The 24,868-nt window shown below is 42.5% G+C and overlaps 1 protein-coding gene across 1 annotated transcript; it reads left to right on the top strand.

The window, feature by feature from the left end:
• The first annotated feature begins 2,410 nt into the window (after positions 1-2,410).
• ABHD10 (abhydrolase domain containing 10, depalmitoylase) lies at positions 2,411-23,993 on the top strand. Its single transcript, XM_040337863.1, has 5 exons — positions 2,411-2,555; positions 7,882-8,065; positions 15,841-15,952; positions 20,291-20,428; positions 23,324-23,993. The coding sequence occupies exons 1-5, from the start codon at positions 2,456-2,458 to the stop codon at positions 23,663-23,665; spliced, it is 876 nt and encodes a 291-aa protein (XP_040193797.1). The 5' UTR covers positions 2,411-2,455; the 3' UTR covers positions 23,666-23,993.
• The last annotated feature ends 875 nt before the right edge of the window (positions 23,994-24,868 follow it).

Below are 24,868 nucleotides of genomic sequence, written 5' to 3'. Positions count from 1 at the left end.
GTACAGTTTGTAACCACATATAAGCTAGGTGAAATGTGCCATTAAACAGTCTACTTGACCCTTCAAACGTAGCCTCGTCTCGTTTTTGAAAGGGCGTTCGATGGGATATACCGGCTGTACCTGCATATCACAACTTGCCAGGGAAAAGGACGTCTCCAACGGCTGATACCCCCTCACTACCAGTGGGTAGCCGTTACAAGTATAGTTCCACTTTTAACCGCTTAACAACCGCTGCATGTATATGTACGTCCACAGAATGGCACGTACAGGCATATGGGCGTACATGTACATCCCCGCCTTTCCGCGGGTCGGGGGCCCGATCTGGGCCCCCCCCCCCACTACATGCGGCAGTCGGAAATCGTCGGGGAGCGATCCGGGACGAGGGCGCGGCTATTCGTTTCTAGCTGCCCCCTCTTGCGATCGCTTCCCGGAGCTGAACAACGGGGAGAGCCGTACGTAAATACGGCTTCCCCGTGCTTCACTGTGGCGGCTGCATCGATCGTGTCATCCCTTTTATAGGGAGACTCGATTGATGACGTCAGACCTACAGCCACACCCCCTACAGTTGTAAACACACACTAGGTGAAGCATAACTCCTTCAGCGCCCCCTGTGGTTTAACTCCCAAACTGCAACTCTCATTTTCACAATAAACAATGCAATTTAAATGCATTTTTTGCTGTGAAAATGACAACGGTCCCAAAAATGTGTCAAAATTGTCCGAAGTGTCCGCCATAATCTCGCAGTCACGAAAAAAATCGCTATTCGCCGCCATTAGTAGTAAAAAAAAAACAAATAATAAAAATGCAATAAAACTATCCCCTATTTTGTAAACGCTATACATTTTGTGCAAACCAATCGATAAACGCTTATTGCGATTTTTTTTTACCAAAAATAGGTAGAAGAATACGTATCGGCCTAAACTGGGGAATTTTTTTTTATATATATGTTTTTGGGGGAAATTTATTATAGCAAAAAGTAAAAAATATTGCATTTTTTTCAAAATTGTCGCTCTATTTTTGTTTATAGCGCAAACAATAAAAACCGCAAAGGTGATCAAATACCACCAAAAGAAAGCTCTATTTGTGGGGAAAAAAGGACGCCAATTTTGTTTGGGAGCCAATTGTCTGTTAAAGTGACGCAGTGCCGAATCGCAAAAAGGGGCAAGGTCCTTTAGCTGCATTTTGGTCCGGGTCTTAAGTGGTTAAAGGGGTTGTAAACCCACAAGGTTTTTCATCTTACTGCATATGCATTACGGTTAAAATTCTCCTGTGTAGCAGCAGCCCCCCTTTTACTTACCTGAACCCGATCTTTCCAGCGACGGGGACGAGTACATCAGCTCCAGCTGGTGTCTCGGGTCCTGATTGGATAGGCTGATAGCAGTGCAGCCATTGGCTCCTGCTGCTGTCAATCAAATCCAATGACGTGGGTGAGACCAAGGCATGCTGTGTCTATTGACACAGCAGCAGGTCACAGGAGCGTGCCTGCACGAGTGCCCTGAAGTGAGCGGCTCTCCAACAGGTCGATTGAGAAAAGGAGGAGCCAGGAGCACCGCTGAGGGACCCCAGAAGAGTAGGATCGGGCCACTCTGTGCAAAACCAACTGCACAAAGGAGGTAAGTATGACATTTTTGTTATTTAAACAAACCTTTACATATCCTTTAGCCCTCTTCCACACGAGGCAGGCTCTGTCTCTATGGAGTCCGCCAGCTCAGAGGGAGATCTCTTCGCTGAGCCAGCGGATGACAAGTCCCTCTCTGCTTACTGACCGGGGAGGGGCTTGTGCAGCGCTGCTGTCTCCTATGGAGAGATCTGATGAAAACGGACAGCATGTCCGTTTTCATCAGATCTCACCCGATCCGATATGGAAGGATAGGGACGTATCGCCATCCGTCTGATTTTTGCAGATTGGGTCGGATGTCAGCGGACATGTCTCCGCTGACATCCGACGCTCCATAGGACTGCATGGAGCGGCCGTTCAGGTCCGCCTTCATGAACAGTCCAATCGTGTGAAAGGGGCCTAAAGCTAAAATAAGTATAGTTCCACTTTTAAGTAGCTATGTGTTGACTCCTCCCCCTTTTAGGGTATGCTGGTTAGACCCCTCCTACACGTTGGTAATTGAATTCAACCTCATTCAAGTACAGTATGGAGTTCTGTGTGGGAGGGGCTTAGCTAGCTTACTGCTTTAGCTACCACAATATGGCAGGTCTGTAGCTAAAGCTGTATTCCGTTCCTAGCATAGGTCCCAGCCATAACATTCGTTATTATGAAATAACGAGCCCCTCCTGCACACAACACACAGATGAATTTTCAAGCAGTACACTGAGGACTCGTATCACGTGATTCAGCTGCTTACGCCCTCCTCCTCTGTGACAGTTCAGCTCCAGAGGGGGGCAATCTTCCGGGTACGTCACGGGGCGGGGCTGCGAGAGGTAGGTGGAGTTGCCACCAGTAAACATGGCGGTGGGATCGCTGCGTTTATCTCGCACCTGGGCGCTGGCAATGTACACGCGGGGAGGGCTACTGCTGCCACCAAACATCACCAGACACCCGCAAGGTGAGAGCGCCCCTCCCCTGTCTGTCTGTGGTACTGGCGATGCGCTGGAAGCTGTCACATGGTAGAACAGTAATGAGACGCTGGGTGCTGATAAGTTGTGTATAGGAAGTGTATGGGATGGAGGTGTGTGGGGGAATGAGGTGCTGGTCACTGCCATGTCTTCTCACATTGATGTCTGCTTACTGTATTAATAAAAACCTCGACTTTTTCAAACCTACTTTTATTGCCTAATGAAGTAAGCTGGTCATTTGTTATATAGTATCTTGGTGTGATTTCAATTTTGATGCCCCAGGCACTTATATAGAGTGGGGTAGATTTCTTAGGACTGGTGCACCCATAATTCTTTCATGCCTAATAAATTATATATATTAAATTAGAGACCCTAGAGAACAAAATGGCAATTGTTGCAATATTTTATGTTACACAGTATTTGCGCAGCGGTCTTTTAACCACTTAACCCCCATACCATATTGCTGGTCAAAGACCAGAGCACTTTTTACGATTCAGCACTGGGTCGCTTTAACTGACAATTGCGCGGTCGTGCAAAATGGCTCCCAAACAAAATTGGCGTCCCTTTTTTTCCCACAAATAGAGCTTTCTTTTGGTGATATTTGATCACCACTGGGGTTTTTAGTTTTTGCGCTATAAACAAAAATAGAGCGACAATTTTGAAAAAAAATGAATATTTTTTACTTTTTGCTATAATAAATATCCCCCAAAAATATATAAAAAACATTTTTTTTTTCTTCAGTTTAGGCTGATACGTATTCTTCTACATATTTTTCGTAAAAAAAAAATCGCAATGAGCGTTTATTGATTGGTTTGCGCAAAAGTTATAGGGGGTGTTTTTATGGAATTTTTATTAATATTTTAGTTTTTTACTAGTAATGGCGGCGATCAGCGTTTTTTTTTAATTATTTATTTTATTTTTTCGGTACTGCGACATTATGGCGGACACTTTTGATACATTTTTGGGACCATTGGCATTTTTATAGTGATCAGTGCTATAAAAATGCATTGGATTACTATAAAAATGCCACTGGCAGTAAAGGGGTTAACACTAGGGGGCGGGGAAGGGGTAAAGTATGTTCCCTGGGTGTGTTCTAACTGTAGGGGGGTGGCCTCACTAGGGGAAATTACTGATCTTCTGTTCATACAGACATACATTGTATGAACAGACATCAGGCGTTTCTCTCCCAGTCTTCGCTCTGTAACGAGTGATCGCGTGTGCCCGGCGGCGATCGCGCCCGCCGGGCACGCGCACAGGAGTCAGGGGTGAGTGGGGGTCGCACGCACATGCCCCTAGTGGCCAGCGCGAGAGCCGACGTTATATTCCGTGCTCTCGCGCAGAGGAGCCGACCTGCCGCCGTAAAACGACGGAGGCTGGTCGGCAAACAGTTAAACCCCTTTTTTTGGGGGGGAAAAAACACACTTTTATGAAAAACTAAACAGTAATGTTAGCCCAACTTTTTTTGTATAATGTGGAAGATGATGTCACGGCGAGTAAATGGATACCTAACATGTCATACTTTGCAATTGCACACACTCATTAAGTGGCGACGAAATACGGTACCTAAAAATCTCCATAGGCGGCGAATACAAAACCCAGTGGTGATCAAATACCACCAGGGAATGCTTTATTTTTCTGTGGAGAAAAAAAGATACAAATTCTAATTTTCTGCACCCTGTTGCATGGCCCGCAATTACCAGTTGAATTGGCGCAGTGCTGAAAAGCAAAAAATGGCCTGGTCATGAAGGGGTAAACTCTTCCGGAGCTGGTTGGGCATTCCTATTAAAAATTTAGCTGTGGTCAAATCATATCTTTATTTCCACATTTGTATTTCAGTTATTCCTAGCCTACTTCTGTTCATAATCTTGATATTTGTAAACTTATGCCGCGTACACACAATTGGTTCGTCTGATGAAAACGGTCCGATGGACCGTTTTCATCGGACGAACCGATCGTGTGTGGGCCCCATCGTTTTTTTCCCCATCTGTGAAAAAACTTAGAACCTGTTTTAAAATTATCTGATGGATAAAAAAAGATTTGATCGTCTGTGGCCAAGTCCATCGGTTAAAAATCCACGCATGCTCAGAATCAAGTCGACGCATGCTCGGAAGCATTGAACTTCATTTTTCTCAGCACGTCGTAGTGTTTTACGTCACCGCGTTCTGACACAAACGGATTTTTAACTGATGGTGTGTAGGCAAGACTGATGAAAGTCAGCTTCATCGGATATCTGATGAAAAAATCCATCGGTCCGTTTTCATCGGATGAACCGATCGTGTGTACGTGGCATTACTTTGGGAAGATCCTCGTACATTTACTTCCTTGAATTCTGTGACACATATTCACTATGCCATATGACAGTGATGGCGAGCCTTTGCACCCCAGATGTTTTGGAACTACATTACCCATGATGCTCATGCACTCTGCAGTGTAAATGAGCATCAATATAGTTCCAAAACATCTGGGGTGCCAAGGTTTGCCACCTCTGCCCTATGAGTAGGCACTTATGTGTCACACATTTCACAGAGCCCGCCTTCTAATGTACAGAGGTGGTGAGAAGAGGAGGTTCAGGAGGCGGAGTCAGTACTGGAATCACAGAAATTGTTCAGAGTTTTAAAGTACAAAAGAATGTAGAAGAGTATTTTAGACCTTGGCCCACCTGCTCTTTTGGACTTGCATCATCAGCTGCATTCCTCACTCTGCTAAAAGCTCAAGGTCACTTCGGAGACCCTAATCTTATAACAAGGGGATCCCCAAGATGCTGCTCACTAAGATTAGCTGACAAGCTGCTGATGCCAGCTATTCATAGAAAAATGTGTCTGCTGCTACCACAGTATGTGAATAAGCCTCTCTGCTATGTAGCTGCAATTATTCCCCCCCCCCCCATCACAAACCTGCTGTGTCCAGTGTGGCCACCCTGCAATTCGTGCTGCTGCCCCCTTCCTGTACTGGCAGAGACAATGGGTTGCGGAAGGGTGAAAACTGCAGGCACCCTGAAGGCAGGGCCGTCTTTAATATTAATTGGACACTGGGAAAACATTTTCTTGGGGCCCCCAAATTTCGCTCTCCACCTGCTGAGACATACAATAAATACCATCTAGACTCAAAATCAGTTTACTGTATCAGTTTACTGTATCAGATCAGGCAGCGATTGCAATTGGTTGCAAGAGGTTACAGCATATCATTACCACTTATTGACTGTTTGCTAGAGGTTACAGCACACATTACGGCTCACTGATTAGTTGCTAGAGGTTACAGCACATAATTTCTGCTTGTTGATTTGTTGCTAGAGATTACTGTACAGTAATACTGCTCACTGATTAGTTGCTTGAGGTTACAGCACATAATTTCTGCTTGTTGATTGGTTGCTAGAGATTACTGTACAGTAATACTGCTCACTGATTGGTTGCTAGAGGTTACAGCACATCATCTCCTCACTGCCTGCACACCATGGACTGGGGAGGTGAGCGGACCCATCAATAGACAGAAAACTCCTAGGGATCCAGCAGCATTCAGTATAGGTAATGGTGCATATGACCTTTAGGGGGGGCATCATATACATATGAATGCTGCCTTTATTTACATATCAATTTCATCAAACGCCACTATTTACATATGAATGCCGGTTATTTGCATGTAAACTCAGGGTCTGCAGGTGAGTCATCCCTACACAACAATAAGGCAGAGCTAGGCAGTTAGTCAGTTTACCATCAGGTGCTCGTAGTGCACCAATGGATGGGGACGTCTGTTGAGCTCGGGAAATCCTTGCCAACAGGCGTCCAGTATGCTTTATAACATTATTTTAATGTCCAGTGTGCATGAGGCCTTAGAATTTGTAGGAATTGTAAGTTTTATGTTCTGTTTGTGTGCTAATAATGATGATAGTGTATTTTTATTTAAAATATTGATTTGCTAAACATTTGCAGAAATATCACAGGACCTAGAAAATCTGTAGCACCACTTTTTTATTTTATTGGTCCTATATTTTGAAAAAAAATATGGTTTGGGGTATTTTACAAATCTGAAAGCTGTAAGGGAAAGCAGATTAAAAAAGGGAAAAAGCTGAAAAAAATTAACTGGAAATGTAAGATGGAAAATGGAGCACAGGGCAAGGCAGTGAAAGGGTTAATGGTATGGGCAAATGGTATCTGTGCACTTTTGACAGTGCCATGTTATAAAATGTCCAGTGAAATACAGTAAGGGATGGTATGTTGAGCAGAATTACATTTGCTTTAGAAAATTGGAGCCTTAACATGTTATCCATCTTTTGAAACTAAATTGAGTTCTGTTGCCCCTGGCAAAACTGTGCCCCAGATTTTCTCAGCTGATATTTGTAGCCTTTTTTTTTCTTTCCTATTTGCATGAAGAATACAAACACAGGCGTAGTAATCCAAACATTCCCACAATGACACAATAGCCAAGCTTGGAAAGGCTTGACAAAACATTTTGAAGCATCAGACATCAACTTAGCATCTATATTGAAAGGCAGAGGTCCCCGATTTCAGGGACGGAGAAAAAAAAAATCAAAAATGTGAAAATCTGTGTAACATTTTAAGTTAAAGTAATTGATTCATATAAAATTACTTTAAAGCTAAACTTTAAGATTGAATGCAGGTTCACAGGTTTTTTGGTTGGCACCAGAATCGGATCGCATAGGCGTTTACACCCATGCAATCCGATTCATGCCCGAACTGTCAGTTCGCAGTGCGATATGCATGCTGAAATGGGGGTGTCATTAACATTGCATTGACACTCGCATGGCAATGTGAACTGCCTTACGAGTCGCGTGTGATGCCGGAACACGCAGTCGATTCGCAGGGTTCCTGCATCACACAAGTATGAACCAGCATTAAAACAAAAATGCCCTTGCAACGACACTTCCTCTCCAGACAGCAAGGGTTCAACGCTTGCTAAGCCTACTGTAATATTTACCTTATTCTATTATGGCAGATTCACGTAAAAGTAAACATGCCATAATTCTTGGCAATTCTGAACATACAAATGTAGAAGAAGAAAACTACACGTGAACACAGTCGACAGGCCCAGAAACATTGTAAATAATGTTATTATACACATACATCTGTATTTTTCATGAGTGGTTGATCATTCATCACTTTGAAGTATCATTATTGAGGTACAAGGGCCAAAAAGTTATTTGCATGTAAATTCAGTTCTCTTTATCTGTGTCCACTGATTGTTTTGATTGCATTGCATGTTTTTTTAAGCTTTTCATTACCAGAAGAAAATGAATTTGTGGAATTGGCTGTAATTATGGATTATGATTTTTACCTAACAGTTTTTTTTCTTCCACTAAAGCTTGCAGGTTAAAGTCATCGGCTCAACTTCTAGTGCGACAAGATTTGCCTAAATTGGCTTACCACAAGCATAAGGGCAAAAGTCCTGGAGTAATTTTTTTGCCTGGTTATTTATCAGACATGAATGGTCATAAAGCAATGGCACTTGAAGATTTCTGCAAATCCCTGGGTCACTCGTTCATCCGGTAACTAACATTAATGTTCACGTTTTAGGACTTTAAAGCATTTGTCCCCTGGTCATTCCTGCCGTTCTGTCATTTGATAGCTTACTCAATACACATGAAGGTGGTTTTTACCTAGGCTGTCTGGTGTAGTGGGGAAAGGGAATAGCTGCTCCAGGTGGGAACCCAAACAAACATCCACCGTTTCAGACAACTCAGGTGCAGGCAATGCACTTGGCAAAGCAGGAACAAAGATTGTCTCTGGACAGCCGCACACTGAACAAATTGTAGCCTTTATTGAAAAAGGGACAGCACAAGTCACAGCAAAGTGAAGTAAAATAAAACCCAACTTCTGACGCGTTTCGCACTAACACTAGGGCTTAGTCATAGCTCAGCAGTTGGGTTTTATTTTACTTCACTTTGCTGTGACTTGTAGTGCTGTCCTTTTTTTCAATAAAGGCTACAATTTGTTCAGTGTGCGGCTGTCCAGAGACGATCTTTGTTCCTGCTGTCTGGTGTAGTGGTGTGTGTGTGTGTGTGTGTGTGTGTGTGTGTGTTTCGCAATATGTTGCATCGTCTGGGGTGTAAGTCGTTCAATGTAAGTGTCTCCACCTACATTAAACACCCTTTACCTACAATTTTACGCTATGTGCTTCTCCTTTTTCCTCTTTTAAACACCATCCGGTTCTGTTGTTTGACCTCTGGTGGGTCATCACCCATAAGCACTTACATCTGCTCAACTGATCGGATGCCGTATGTCTATTGCACTTGAAGTTTTGGTCTTACAGCAATTTATACCAAGCTTTGTTGACCCTTTTGAACATACGTTCCTCAGGGTTCAACACTTCCGGTAAGTCTCTTTCCATTTGGTGGCGGCCTTTCACAGTGTGTGTCACGTTCAGATTGTGGGAACATCAGCACTTTTTACCTTCATTGGACTGTCCACTAATTTATTGGAATTTATATAAAATTCTTTTTAATTTATATTCATTTTTTTACACATTTATTGATTGTTTATCATTCACGTTGGAGTTCGTGTAATTTTCCATATATTCATTGTTGTATGTCATATATCCACTTCCATTTAGGATACACCGTGTTTTCACATCACTTGGTGTATTATTATTTAGGGCTACAATTTTTATGTTTTTTTATGTAACAGGGGCTGCACTGTGATCTAAAGAAAGGGGACTGCACTGATTGCAGTGTTCCTTTACATTGCAGTCTCCTTTATATCGGTGTCCCTTGCAATCACAGCCCCCATTGCAGTCATGTTCCCCTTCTCCTCCCTTTTATCTCTTACTGCCCCATCACAGTGCCCCTTTTTAGTCTCTGCCTCCCCTGCGCAGTCCTACCTGTTAACCGTTTGTTAATATAAAAAAAGACTCCCACGCTTCAGGACTGATCTCCAGCTTATCCCCCTGCCCTGCTGATGGGATGAATTCGGCGGTGGGGTGTGAAACCTGGGTTAAGATACACGGGCTCAGTGACAGTCGCACAGCAGGTGGCGAGTGGCAACCAAGGTCTATGATAGTCCTGTCTGGACTGCGGTCATCACTCCCGTCCTGCTGCGCGGCCCAGCCCTCAACAGGCTCAACTTTATCCCATGGAGGAAAAATTCACCAAGAAGTGGAGTTTGCCAGCAGTTGACGCTGCTATCTCTTGCGTGAATACAAGTCTAACTTGTCCAGTGGACAATATTCAGGTATTTGGGGATCCAGCTGATAAAAGGCTGGAATCTCTGCTTAAGACTACTTTTGCTGTGGCTGGCGCAGTGGCTCAACCTGCAGTAGCAGCAATAAGCATTTGTCAATCTCTGAAAGACCAGATGAAGCAGGTTCTCAAAGTAGTTTCCGCTCAACAGGCCCGAAACTTGGCCGAGCTACCAAGGGCCTTATGTTTTGCGGTTGTCGCTATTAAAGATTTTATTCATAAGTGAGTGTAGTGAGTAGCACTTTCGCCTTTCAGCAAAAGGGTCGCTGGTTCGAATCCCGACCACGACACCATCTGCCTGGAGTTTGCATGTTCTCCCTGTCCGGGTTTCCTCCCACACTCCAAAGACATGCTGGTAGGTAAATTGGATCCTGTCCAAATTGGCCCAGTATATATATGTATATCTGTGTGTATGACTGTGTGTCCCAAGCGTGTCAAGATCCTACGGGGTAAAATGACCACACCAGCCAAGCAGACACTGGCTGGAAAAAGCGCCCAGAGGCGATTCAGTTCGCATGAGTAGTGCTATACAAGTCATTCATTCATTCAAGACGTGGCGCACCTTGCTTTCCTGCTAGTGCATATGTGCAGTACTCTGTGATTAAAACACTGGGTTTCCCTTTTATAGGGAACGGGAGGATTTGGACAAATACATCCAAAAAATTAAGTGGTAAAAGTACTCTCTTACCAGTTAAGAGAGTAGACGTCCTTCATTTAAACGTGCTTCCTCTCCAGGGCCAGGGGCAACAGCCTCTATGCAGTCTTGACTGCCTCCGCCGTTGGGTTCAAGAGGTAAACCTCAAAGTCAAGCCCAGGGGCTAAAGAAGCCCTGGGGGCAAAAGCCTACAAAGCAGAGTCCCAAGGCCTCTTTATGAAGGTGCGCCCCCACTCGCTCGAGTGGGGGGAAGGCTTCTGCAGTTTTCAGGGACTTGGCGGAAAGAGATCCAGGACAGATTGGTCATCTCCACAGTATCTCTAGGCTACAAACTAGAGTTTTTTGAGAGTTTCCACAGTTTAGTTTCCTGAGATCAAGCATTCCCTAAGATCTTTGTTTCTGGCGCTAGACCAATTGATGTCTCGAGGGGTAAATTATAGTGATCCCCACAGGAGAGCAGGACTTGGGGTTTTATTCAAATCTCTTCATGGTACCAAATCCGAATGGAGATGTCGGACCCAGTCTAGATCTCAAGGATCTAAATCGGTTCCTAAATATTCGCTCTTTTCACATGGAGTCAATCCAGGCAGTAGTTTCCAGCCTACGGGGAGAAGAACTTCTAGCATCAATCGACATCAAGAATGCATATCCGCATGTGACTATTCCCCCCCCCCCCATCAGAAATTCCTGCGATTCAAAGTGGAGCGGCACCACTTTCAGTTTGTGGCCGTGCCTTTCTGTTCGGCTACTGCACCCAGAGTGTTCACAAGGGGGGTTCTGGCCCCACTTCTAGCAAAACTAAGGGCCCAGGGTATAGCAATAATGGCATACTTGGACGACCTGCTGCTGATCAGTCGGTAGCTCGCTTGGACCAAAGTGTGGTCAGCACGTCAAGTATCTGGAACACCTGGGTTGGATTCTCAATCTAGAGAAATCTTCCTTGCGACCAGTAAAAAGGCTGGAGTACTTGTGTGTGGTCATAGACACAGCCCAAAGAAGAGTGTTTTTGCCCCAGACAAAAGGCAGCGCCATAAGGGAGCTGGTCCAGGTGGTCAAGGCAAGGGAAAAATCCTTCCTATTTGCCTTTGCACGAGGTTGTTAGGGAAGATGGTAGAAAACAGAATCCTGTCCGCTTGGAACAAGAAGGTCCAAGCCTTGGACTTTCCAATGTTTCTGGCCCCAAGGGTGTGCCAGAGCCTCAGTTGGTGGTTGATAACCAAAAATTTGCAGAAAGGGAAATCCTTCATACTGGTTAACTGGAAGCTTGTAACAACGAATGTCAGCCTTTCGGGCTGGGGAGCAGTCCTGGAAGAGGCTACTGTCCAAGCGAAGCGGTCCGAAACCGAGAACCTTCCCCATCAACTTGCTACAAATTCAGGCGGCATGTCTGGCTCTGAGAGCCTGGACGTTCAGGTTGCAGGATGGTCCCGTCAGGATTTAATCCGACAATGCCACAGTAGTGGGCTATATCGATCACCAAGGGGGCACCAGGAGTCACGCAGCCCAGAGGGAGGTGAACCATATCCTGGCTTGGGCAGAGAGGCAAGGTACATGCCTCTCTGCCCATCTGCAGTCTTCTTTTGGGGCGTAGAGAATTGGCAGGCAGATTTTTTAAGTGGCCAGCAGTTGTTCCTGGGGGAATGGTCTCTACACCCCCGACATCTTCCTGGCTATATGCCAAAAATGGGGTACCCCGGACGTAGACGTCCAGGTTCAACAAGAAGTTGGACAACTTTGTGTCAAGGACAAGGGATCCACTCGCATGCAGGACGGATGCGTTGGTGACCCTGTGGGATCAGTTTTCACAGATTTTTATGCCCCCCCCCCCCCAGTTTAGCTGCTACCGCGGCTTCTTCGCAGGATCAAGGAGGAGGGGAAGCCGGTAGAGTCGGGTACTATCGAGGGTCGAGTCTTGGCCTTATCAGTATTTTTAAAGACCGATTTGCTTCGCATTCTTTGATCCGGGCCTTTATACAAGGGGTAACACGTTATAATCTGCTAGTTAGGTTGCCCATGGGACTTGAATTTAATTTCATCTGTATTACAAAAACAGCCTTTTGAGCAGATACGCCATATTCCCTTGGTCCTTTTGACAAGGAAATCTTTTTTTCTGGTTGCTATATCCTCTGCAAGAAGAGTATCAGAGTTGGCTGCTTTTTTTTTTGCAAAGAGACATATTTAATTATTCACAAAGACAAGGTGGTGTTGCGTCCTCACCCAACCTTTCTGCCTAAAGTAGTGTCAGGTTTTCATCTGAACCAGGATGTTGCCCTGCCCTCCTTTTATCCAGAACCTTGTTCTGCGGAAGAAAAATTATTACACTCTCTTGATGTAGTGAATGCAGTCAGGGTCTATCTGAAAGCGACAGCTCAGATACAGAAGATTGATGTTTTGTCTGTTCTGCCAGAAGGCTCCAGGAAGGGGCAGGCAGCTTCAAAGTCTACGATTTCTAAGTGGATTCAGCAGGTGGTTGTTCAGGCTTATGGTTTGGAAAGGAGGGTTCCACCTTTTCAAGTTGGAGTGCATTCTACCAGAGCAGTAAGTGCTTGGACATGAGAATGCTGCTTTTTGGGCGCGGGGTACTGCAGCAGCAGTATAGGTCCTCTCATCTGACGGTGGCCTGCTTTTGATTGTGTCTCCCTCCCCTCAGAAGGCATTTTTTTTGGGACATCCCACATAGTAATTACTATGATGCTCTGTTTACCGTGATGTACGATAAAGAATATAGGATTTTTTTAACAGCTTACCTGTAAAATCCTTTTCTTGGAGTACATCGCGTGGGGAGATGTCTGTTTTTGGAGTGCCGTTTTTAAATGGCACTGCAAAAACTAGGCATGGGTGGCCAGTACGCTTGTCAAAAAGTCTGTAATGAATCTGTCTTTAGACAGTTCTAATCACAGACAAAAGGTACAGAGCTGACCTTGAGTGTATTTGTGCCTTGTGATTGCCGATCCCATTATTTTACAAATGTAAACACATTTACATTTTGAGAGCCTGCTCCTTCTTGTGCTGCCAATATTGTTCTTAATTTTTCTACTGCTTGTGATCTTCTGCCTGATCCTGTGTAGAAAAACTGCTCCCATTTATCACAAACCAAAGAGGGAAACACTAATCATTAAGGACGGGGAGGACATTGATGATCACTGAGCAGGGGGCATATTGACTGATTGTCATTTTTTTCCCCCTTAAAACTGGTAATGACCACCAGTGGTATGGGACACTCACCACTGATCACCAACAATTGAAGGAACACTTATCACCACCATAAGGGGGTGCTTACTTCTTCCAAATTAAATCTGCAAACTGTTAAGTGCATTACGTATCCCTGAACCTTGCACTCTGACTGCACTGTATACTTTATATGCAATTTTGGGGAAATTTAAAGCCTCAAGAAATGCAATACATATCGGCTGTTTTCAAAAGTTTTTTTTTTTCTTATTTTTATTTTTTTTCTTTAAAAATGTTAAAACCCTATGATTCTTTTTAAAACAAAACTTTTTGTCTTTGAATAAATATTAAAACAAATGATGCAAAATCAAAAACTAAAAAAACAGGCCTCTGGTGATGCAGAGTTCTACACAGGTTAGTTAGTATTCATGAGGTTTAGAAATGTACCTACTAGTCACTGTATAGATTTTATTTTTATTTATTTATTTATTTTTATTTTTTTATTTTTTTTACACACTGGGGTCAAAAACATTATACTTTAGGGCAGGCCCACCGGATGTGGACAGACATTCCTAGTTATGAGCACCCTTCAAAACCATTCTGGGGGTAGTACTGTATTACTACCACCTCATTAGAAGTTTGTAGTTTACCAATGTTGTGGAACATTCTGAGGTTGGTAACCAATGCGCTTTAGGTCCTCTGATTGCAATTGACACCCCAACTCGGCTTTTAATTTTAAGGCATGCTTTGGCAATACTTTAGGGGTTCATGCTGAGAGTGGAGAGGAATACATCAATGTCTTTTGCTTGTTTTTGCCTGATAGTTCAAGACAACCAGGCTGGCCTTGCACAAACAACTCCCAATCCTATGGTTCAGCAAACATGGTAAATCTGTTGCCGTCCACGTGAGGTTTTTCTGCAGATTATGTAGTTATGCATACCCTGGGACTACTGCGTTCTAATTAATCTTGCTTGTAATCAGTCAGAATTATCACCTCTTATCTACATCCCCTACAGCGAGAAATACGTGTGAAATAAGGTCTTGTTTTGAGGGAATAAAATTGCACAAAAAAGATTGGAAAGAGACTACATCCCTCCCCAGAGGTAGTCTGAGTGTCCTACTTGGGCTAGGTGCAAGGGATAATCAAATTATGTTAAACCAAGTTGCTTGCTGACATGGCACTGTTGCAGTGTTTTCTGAAGTGTGTTAACAGCATTTCATCCCTGGAGTTGTGCATTGCTTATTCAAGTAGAAGACTTGTAGAACTAAATAATCACTTTTGATTATGACAGGCAAGTTTTGACATGCAGCAGAATTGTATTCATCCATTCCATTTATTTTCTGTTCAGGTTACACAATGGAATTTTGTGGACTTATTGAGATTAAAGCAGTAAGGACAGCAAAGATGCAGCAGTTGTTTAACCACTTAAGGAAGGCTTTCCCCCTTAATGACCAGGCCATTTTTTGCTTTACGAAACTGCATCGCTTTAACTGACACTTGCGCACTCGTGCGACGTTGTACCCAAACACAATTTGTCCTTTTTTTCCAACAAATAGAGCTTTTATTTGCGCTATAAACAAGAGCGACAATTTTGAAAAAAGCATAAAACAATAGTTTTTACTTTTTGTGCTATAATATTCACTGATTACTGTATAAATGTCACTGGCAGGCAAGGGGTTAACACTAGGGGGCGATCAAGGGGTTAAGTGTTCCTTTGGGAGGTGTTTCTAACTGTGGGGGGAGTGTAGTGACTAGAGGAGGAGAGAGATCGCTGTTCCTAATCACTAGGAACAGCAGATCTTTCTACTCTCCTGTCCGAACGGGTATCTGTCTGTCTGTTTAAATTGACAGAGCTCGTTTTGGCTCTCTGAGGAGCGATCTCGGCTGGCGGGCAGACATTGCAGCCCCTATCGCTCTTAAAGTGGTCAACGTACATCTACGGCAATTCGTGCAGCCATGCAAACCTGCAGCGGGAGAATGATGGCGGCTGGTTGACAAGCGGTTAAAAAATAAAATAGATTTTTGGCCATAAAAGAAAATCGCTTGATTTGCCCCATGAACAGACAGCATTGACAGGGAATCCTATGGCCAGCTTAAGGAAGGATTTGTGAGCTTTATAGGAAGAGGTTGCCAAATAGACTTTGGGGGGGGGGGGGGGGTGCTTGGGTCTTTTGTGTTGGCTATTTTTTTTTTAAGTTTCTCTGAATTTACAGGATATGCTTAATTTCTTGTTCAAGCACACACCTTATTTTTCATTTTCAGGTTTGATTACACAGGATGTGGTGGTTCAGAAGGAAGCATACAAGAGTGTACAATAGGAAGATGGAAGAAAGATGTACTTTCTATTCTGGATGATGTGGCCGAAGGACCCCAGGTAAAACATCATGTTGGGGTCTAGGTGGTACTTAGTCTGTATGATTTCTGCTTTTGGCTAATGGATAGATCGATTTGTGTATTCTACTACATATGCCAAACAAAGAGAAGGGACAGTTTCCTCACCGGTGTACCGAAGTTCAGCAAAGATTTATGATCAATGTATTTAAATGTTTTGCTTTTTACAAATTACAATAAAAAACTGATGCACACTGGATGCTAAAAAAAAGCTATAAAAACCGCCAGTAGCTTTGCAGGGAGCCTTTCAAAGTTTTTTTGCAATATTGTTTATTAGCTTTTTTTTTTGGCGAGCTGCGTTTTTGAGCGTTTATCAGCGTTTTTCTGCGTTTTGCTTTTTTTCCTGCTGAAACGCAAATTTCTTGCGTTTAGAAAAAAGCCCATAATCTCCACTGCTCATTAACGCTAAAAAACATCCATGTGTGCATGGACACATAGGCTAACATAGAGTGCAGTTTATAGGCTTTAAAAAAAAAAAAAAAACACCAAAACGCCAATAAACTGCAGTTTGAGCTTCAGTGTGCATGGAGCCTAATATTTTGAATCTCTTCTCCAAAATCTTTTTTATTTTTCAAATAAAAATTTACAACTCTAGTGCTTGACTAATCTGTTCAATAAAATCGCATAATTTTAAAAACAAATATTTGACAACACTGTTTGAAAAGCATGCATCCCTTTGAAATAATCCAGTTATGAAACAAACTGGACCAAGTAACTAATGAATGGCTTCAGTTTATTTTAAGAAACGATAGAGCAGCCATGTTTTTTGTTGTATAGTTATAAGTAGGGATGCACCGAAATTTCGGCCACCGAAACATATCGGCCGACGATGGCCCTTTCGGCAATTTGCCGAAAGAGAAATCTCGCCGAAAATGGGGAGGGGCCTGGGCGGGGTGCCGCCCAGTACAGGGATATCATTCTGGAGTGTCTCTGTCCAGCCCCAGTCTAGTCCTCTCCTCCTTGACAAGGCGGCTGAAACTGAAAGTGCTCTATGGAGGAAAGCTGTCGGGGGGCCCGCACACACACCACGTTAAGGAGCAGCTTGTCAGTATGATCAGCAGCGGAGCATTCACCGAGCGGGCTCACTATTTCTAACAGCATGTCAAGCAACAAGTCCTGCACTCCAACCCTTGTGGCGCTGCACACTGATAATGCTCCTCCCACTGATCATACCGATAAGCTGCTCCTTAACGCGTTGTGTGTGCTGACAGCTTTCCTCCATAGATAGGCAAAGTCAAGAACACTGCTCTTGCTAAGGCTCCATGTACACGGGACGTTTTTACAACGGCTCCTAAATGATTAAACTTGACAGATGGTAACCCACGTTTTAAAACGTCCGTTTTGCCGCGTTTGCTGAAAAAAGCCTATAAACGAAAACACAGCTAAACGTCGGTGCCACGTTTGGCGTCTGAAACATGGAAATCTCTGGTTTCTGAACTGCTTTTTGCTTTCAAAGAAACGCTGTTAAAAACTACTGTAAACGAGACTGTGTACATGGTCACATAAGATAACGTTGAATGTGTTCAGTGGCAGTTGAAAAAAGCGTCCAACTGCCTCTGAACGTCCGTTTAACAGCAGCAGTGTACATGGGGCCTAAGACCCCTTTCACACTGGGGCGTTTTTCGGGCGTTTTTTAGGCGCTTTGGCGTTTAAAAAAAGCCTGTAAAGCGCCTGAAAGAAGCCTCATCTGCAATCCCAATGTGAAAGCCCAAGTGCTTTCAGAGGCCTTTCACACTGCCAGCGCCCGAAAAATGCTGGTAAAGCGCTGCTAAGACCCCTTTCACACTGAGGCGCTTTTCAGGCGCTTTGGCGTTAAAAAAAGCTTCCTCAATGGGAAGGGGGCTTTAGGAGCGGTGTATTAACCGCTCCTAAAGCGCTGCAAAGAAGCTGCATGCAGGACTTTTTTTGACGCCCTGCCAGCTCAGCGCCTCAGTGTGAAAGCACTCAGGCTTTCACATTGGGATTGCAGATGCAGCTTCTTTCAGGCGCTTTTTTTTAACGCTAAGATCACTTTCACACTGGGGTGTTTTTTCAGGCGCTTTAGTGTGAAAGCACTCGAGCTTTCACATTGGGATTGCAGATGCAGCTTCTTTCAGGCGTTTTACAGGCGCTTTTTTTAACGCTAAAGCGCTTGAAAAATGCCCCAGTGTGAAAGGGCCCTTATACTGCCCTGTCCCCCTTACTGACATACTAAGGCAGGCTGCAAATGATGGGCATTGGCAGGCTGCATTTAAAGGAACCTGGTGAGGCTGCATTGATCTCCTGTACCACGTCTCTGACCATCTAGGTACTGTTTTTGGTTTTCGGCATCTTGTATTTTTCATTTTTGGTATCGGCACCAAAAAAACATTTGTTGCATCCCTAGTTATAAGGAGTTTGATTAAACCTGTATATGTTGACTTTTCATACAATGGTTCCTCCTGCAAACAGGCAGCAGTGTTCAGTACACAAGAAATTAATGTAAAGACCGGTGTGCAATGACCTCCTGCATGTGGTTTTAAAAAAGTTTAGAATATTTACAATTTTTCTTGTTGATCACAAGTCAGGGTGAGTTCAGGTTTCATGTGAACTTAGGTTCAGACCAAACCTGGAAAGAAGCTCTCACTTCTGTCCACTGCCACCCAATCACTCGCCGCCAGGGTATTCCCCAGGCCGCAGCAACCCATACACAAAGCTGGAAGGTGGTTGATTGATATTTTAGGTCAATATCACAAGCATACCAATCCCTTTTTGTACATTCAGCTAGGAGGTGGAGAATGCCATGGCCATAGTTGATTGGATGGCTGTGTACAGGAGTGACTGCTTTCTCCTGGGTGTGGTCTGAACTCAAATTCACACCAAGCCAAGAGTTCATCCAAGTCCTCATTCTTTTCACCTCTTGTCCAGCAGTGGGCAGTCTTTGGTACTGCATAGAGCAGTGCACATGTTATGACATCTGCTTTGCTTCCTGACATATTATGCTGTGAACTGATATGGTGATACTTGGAACAATGGGTACACAGGAATTGGTGGCGTGGTAGTAAGATCCAAGATTGGTGAGTTCAGCTTTTATTAGGGTGGAGTTCTGTTTAGATTTTGTATGGACTGTATGTGTATTACACTAATTTTATATTTATATATATATATATATATATATATATATATATATATATATATATATATATATATATATATATATATATATATATATATATATATATATATATATATATATATATATATATATATATATATATATATATATATATATATATATATATATATATATATATATAGTACAGGCCAAAAGTTTGGACACACCTTCTCATTCAAAGAGTTTTCTTTATTTTCATGACTATGAAAATTGTAGATTCACACTGAAGGCATCAAAACTATGAATTAACACATGTGGAATTATACATAACAAAAAAGTGTGAAACAACTGAAAATATATTCCATATTCTAGGTTCTTCAAAGTAGCCACCTTTTGCAGCAAACACATCTCTAGAACTGGTAAGAGGAGACTGTGTGAATCAGGCCTTCATGGTAGAATATCTGCTAGGAAACCACTGCTAAAGAAAGGCAACAAGCAGAAGAGACTTGTTTGGGCTAAAGAACACAAGGAATGGACATTAGACCAGTGGAAATCTGTGCTTTGGTCTGATGAGTCCAAACTTGAGATCTTTGGTTCCAACCCCTGTGTCTTTGTGCGACGCAGAAAAGGTGAACGGATGGACTCTACATGCCTGGTTCCCACCGTGAAGCATGGAGGAGGAGGTGTGATGGTGTGGGGGTGCTTTGCTGGTGACACTGTTGGGGATTTATTCAAAATTGAAGGCATACTGAACCAGCATGGCTACCACAGCATCTTGCAGCGGCATGCTATTCCATCCGGTTTGCATTTAGTTGGACCATCATTTATTTTTCATCAGGACAATGACCCCAAACACACCTCCAGGCTGTGTAAGGGATATTTGACCAAGAAGGAGAGTGATGGGGTGCTGTGCCAGGTGACTACCTCTTGAAGATCATCAAGAGTGTACCAAGCAGTAATCAAAGCAAAAGGTGGCTACTTTGAAGAACCTAGAATATGAAATATATTTTCAGTTTCACACTTTTTTGTTATGTATAATTCCACATGTGTTAATTCATAGTTTTGATGCCTTCAGTGTGAATCTACAATTTTCATAGTCATAAAAATAAAGAAAACTCTTTGAATGAGAAGGTGTCCATACTTTTGGTCTGTACTGTATTTATATTATTGATAATAATAATATTATTTTATTATTATTATTATTATTATTATTATTATTTATTTAATTTTTTTTTCTTTTAATTTAAGATATTAGTTGGGTCAAGCATGGGAGGATGGCTAATGTTGCTTGCTGCACTGGCTCGTCCAGAAAAGATTGCAGCCCTTGTTGGTGTCGCCCCTGCTGCGGATCATTTTGTAACTGCATTTAATCAACTTCCATCAGAGGTAAGTGTATCCATTTTAATGTAGCAATAAAGTATATGTAAAGCCAATAGGGAATAGGGGAAGGTTAAAACCAATGTTGTGGATTTTATTTATAAATTCCATTTTTTCCCATCTCTTGTCTCATCATGGACTCGAGAGGAATTGAGAGGATATTTTTCCAAAGTGAGGGAAATCCACTTTCCACCAAGCCTCGTTCACACAATCTAATTGTTGGCAGGAGATTGTCTGACAGACTGTTGTCCTAAAATCTGACCGATGGTATGCTCATTTTCACAATTGTTGTCCAACTTTCTGCCAACAAATATTGAATGACATTCTAGTACATTTTTGGTGGACAACGGTTGGTTGTCAGGTTTTCTGATGGTCAGTACACAAGTCCGTCACACAAATTGAAAGCACAAACACGCATGTTCGGAATCCATGCTCACCAAACAGGAAATTAGCAGAAGGGGCCCAAAGGGTGGCGCTCAAAAGCTGAAATTCCTCGTAGTACATCACTACGTTCGTGTTTGTGGCACGACAATTGTGTACCGTTAGTATGCAAGACAAAATCCAGGCACATGCCCTGAAGACAAAAATCTGACACTCGGTTGGCCAACAATTTGATCGCGTGTACGAGGCTTTAGACTGGGTTAACTCTATGGCGCATTGGATGCGGATTCCAATTGGCATGACAGGCAAGTGTGACTGGCTCTCAATGAAGCCGATTCACACATCTCTGGGGTGGTCGCGGTGCGCACAGCAGAAGAGTCCTGTGCATCTTTGGCTCTGTTTCAGGTCCGAATTCAGCGAGAAATTTGTACCTTATTCAGATGTGAAACTGTGAATGGGGACACTCCGCACACAGTGTGAACCCAGCCTTGTATAATAATCATTTGAAGATTACTCCTCCTTTTCCACTTTTGGTGGCAACTCAGTTTTAGGTTTACCCTAGCTTTCATTCCCGGTGAAATTGGTAAGAGCGAGTGAATCTCCCTCATTTACCTCCATGTGTTGCAGCCTTGCTAAGCAGATGAGCCATTGCTGGCAAGTGACATTTCTCAGAGTCTCTGGCAGCAACGAAGCAATAAGGCTCATCCATACAGCAACAGAACAACACATGAAAGTAGGTGAGTATTTTTGCTGCTTTCCCTCACAATCCTAAACAGTATCTCTAATGTGCCATGGCACTTATGCAACATTGAATTTGTATGTTTCAATAATCATGGTGGCAGCTAAGCATCAGTTTGGTTAGTTGAGCAAATTTTTTTTAGCTTTTTATTATGCGAACTGGTCGCCCTTGCACCTTTTATGTTCTCTATTATTGATGCTGTGTTTCTTAATGGTTCAGGGCCTTTTTTGGGGCCACTTCATGTACAGTGGGGAAAACATTTTTTTACCTGCAGATTTATCATAGGTGTATTTCAAATGATAGAGACAGAATATCAACCAAAAATCCAGAAAAAACACACGATACAAATGTTATAAATTGAGTTGCAATTCATTGAGTAAAATAAGTATTTTATCTCCTACCAGCCAACAATAATTCTGGCTGCCACAGACATGCTACAGTAAGTGCTCATGTGGTACACAGATTAGTCCTGTCATTTTAAGAAGGCGCTCCTAATGACAACTCGTTATGTGTATAAAAGGCACCTGTCCACACAATCTTTCTTGCATTCAAACCTTGCTATCATGGGCAAGACCATAGAGCTGTCAAAGGACGTCGGGGACAAAATTGTAGACCTGCACAAGGCTAGAATGGGCTACAAGACCATCAGCAAGAAGCTTGGTGAGGAGACAACTATTGGAGCAATTATTCACAAATGGAAGAAATCCAAAATAACCACCAATCACCCTCAGTCTGGAGCTCCATGCTGGATTTTGCCTCATGGGGCAAGGATGACCATGAGAAAAGTGAGGGATCCGCCCAGAACTACACAGGAGGATTATCTCAAGACAGTTGGGACCACATTCGCCAAACAAACCATTGGTAACACAATATGCCACCATAAATTGAAACCCTGCAGGCCTGTCCGAAGTTTGCCATCGAACATCTAAATGATACATAGAAGGATTGGGGAGAAAGTGCTGTGGTCAAATGAGACCAAAATTGAGCTCTTTGGCATTAACTTGACTCACCGCGTTTGGGGGAAGACAAAATTCTGACTATAACCCTAAGAACACCATCCCTACATTCAAGCATGGAGGTGGAAACATGCTTTGGGGCTGTTTCGCTGCTAAAGGTACAGGCTGACTATGCCCCATTGGGGGGCCATATATTGTAAAATATTGGATGAGAACCTTCTTCCCTCAGCCTGAACACTGAAGATGGGTCGTGGATGGGTCTTCCAGCATGACAATGACCCAAAACAAACCACCAAGGCAACAAAACAAGTGGCTCAAGAAGAAGCGCATTAAAGTCATGGCGATGGCCTAGCCTAGCTCCACACCTTTAATCCTATAAAACATTTTTGGAGGGAGTTGAAACTTTGAGTTGCCAAAGTTTTATTATGTTGTATATAGTTGGTTTGTGTAGTGGTTTTTATCTTTTTAATCTGTTATTTTCATAATGATGTACTGTACAAAATCTGTTTGTTTAGACTTCTTCATCTTAAGGGAGTTGTAAATTATCAATGTGTAGAAAGTGCATTGCAATGTATAATCTTTGATGCTGCTCTTCTTTTTTGTACCATCTACACTTTTGAGCTGTTGTAATATCCATTTCCATTGTATTTCATATAAAACTATAAAATATATATCCATGCCATTTCCCTCCATAAGGAGATGCTAAAAGCACCAGGCATGTTTTAACTTGGAAGTTTTATTTTTTTGGCCTGTTAATTGATTGTAATATTTACAATATAAATTGGGTGTATTTTATCTTTTTTTTTTTTTTTATTTTTCTCTTTTCAGGAAAAGAAGGCAATTGAAGAAACGGGGGAATGGAAATTGCCTTCAAAGTATTGCGAATCTGGATTTTACGGCATACCTTATTCATTTATTAAAGAAGCTGAAAACCATTGCATACTAAATGGTCCTATACCTCTAACGTCTCCTGTTCGACTTATCCATGGCATGAAAGACGAGGATGTGCCATGGCATGTGTCCTTGCAGATCGCTGACCGAGTTATTAGTACAGACGTAGATGTCATTCTTCGTAAACATGGTCAACATCGGCTGAGTGAGAAAGATGACATTAAACTTCTAGTGTATACAATTGATGATTTAATTGATAAACTTATAACACTGGGATAAAGTGAATACAATAAAATACACTGTACCATAGGCAATAGTCTACACCCAAGTGTTCTTCCCGCCAAGCATCCCATATTATATAGATGTTTGCACAGGTCAGGGCCACAAAATGTTATGTGGGAATGGAAAAGACTGTTTACTATTTTGACTTCAGTATTTACAGTGTATTTTTATACCACCCCAATCTTCCTCATTTTCTACTTGCCCTTTAGTAAATGTGAATTTATTTTTTTTTTTAATTGTACAGACTTGCTTGCAGCCACTTTCAGTACCACTACTTATTTTGTGTATAGGCCGAAAAAATTATAATAAAATAATATATCCACAATTTTTTTTTTTTTTTTCTAAATGTGTTTTAATTTAATACAATATTTTCAGAAATTAATGGGAGGATAGCTGAGAACAGTAGATAATTGGACATATGTGCATGTTTGCTCCTATCTATTGCCTCTGAAGCCTTATTCTTTAACCACTTAACCCCCGGACCATATTGCTGCCCAAAGACCAGAGCACTTTTTGCGATTCGGGACTGCGTCGCTTTAACTGACAATTGCGCGGTCGTGCGACGTGGCTCCCAAACAAAATTGGCGTCCTTTTTTTCCCACAAATAGAGCTTTCTTTTGGTGGTATTTGATCACCTCTGCGGTTTTTATTTTTTGCGCTTTAAACAAAATTAGAGCGACAATTTTGAAAAAAATGAATATTTTTTTTGCTATAATAAATATCCCCCAAAAATATATAAAAAAACTTTTTTTCATCAGTTTAGGCCGATACGTATTCTTCTACATATTTTTCGTAAAAAAAAAATCGCAATAAACGTTTATTGATTAGTTTGCGCAAAAGTTATAGAGTTTACAAAATAGGGGGTAGTTTTATTACATTTTTATTAATATTATTTTTTTACTACTAATGGCGATCAGCGTTTTTTTTTTTTTTTTTTGGTACTGCGACATTATGGCGGACACTTTGGACACTTTTTTGACACTTTTTTGGGACCATTGACATTTTTATAGAGATCAGTGCTATAAAAATGCATTGGATTACTATAAAAATGCCACTGGCAGGGAAGGGGTTAACACTAGGGGGCGGGGAAGGGGTTAATTATGTTCCCTGGGTGTGTTCTAACTGTAGGGGGGGGGGGGGGGGCTCACTAGGGGAAATGACTGATCGCTGTTCAGGCATTTCTCCCCTGACAGGACCGGG

The sequence above is a fragment of the Rana temporaria genome, chromosome 2 (assembly GCF_905171775.1).
Source record: "Rana temporaria chromosome 2, aRanTem1.1, whole genome shotgun sequence".
Lineage (NCBI taxonomy): Eukaryota > Metazoa > Chordata > Amphibia > Anura > Ranidae > Rana > Rana temporaria.
This window is presented reverse-complemented; position numbering and strand designations above follow the sequence as displayed.

Coding starts and splice junctions, on each gene's coding strand:
- ABHD10 (XM_040337863.1), top strand. CDS start 2,456: ATGGCGGTGGGATCGCTGCGTTTATCTCGCACCTGGGCGCTGGCAATG. Junction 15,953..20,290: donor ATGTGGCCGAAGGACCCCAG/GTAAAACATCAT, acceptor TTTTAATTTAAG/ATATTAGTTGGGTCAAGCAT. Junction 20,429..23,323: donor TTAATCAACTTCCATCAGAG/GTAAGTGTATCC, acceptor TTCTCTTTTCAG/GAAAAGAAGGCAATTGAAGA.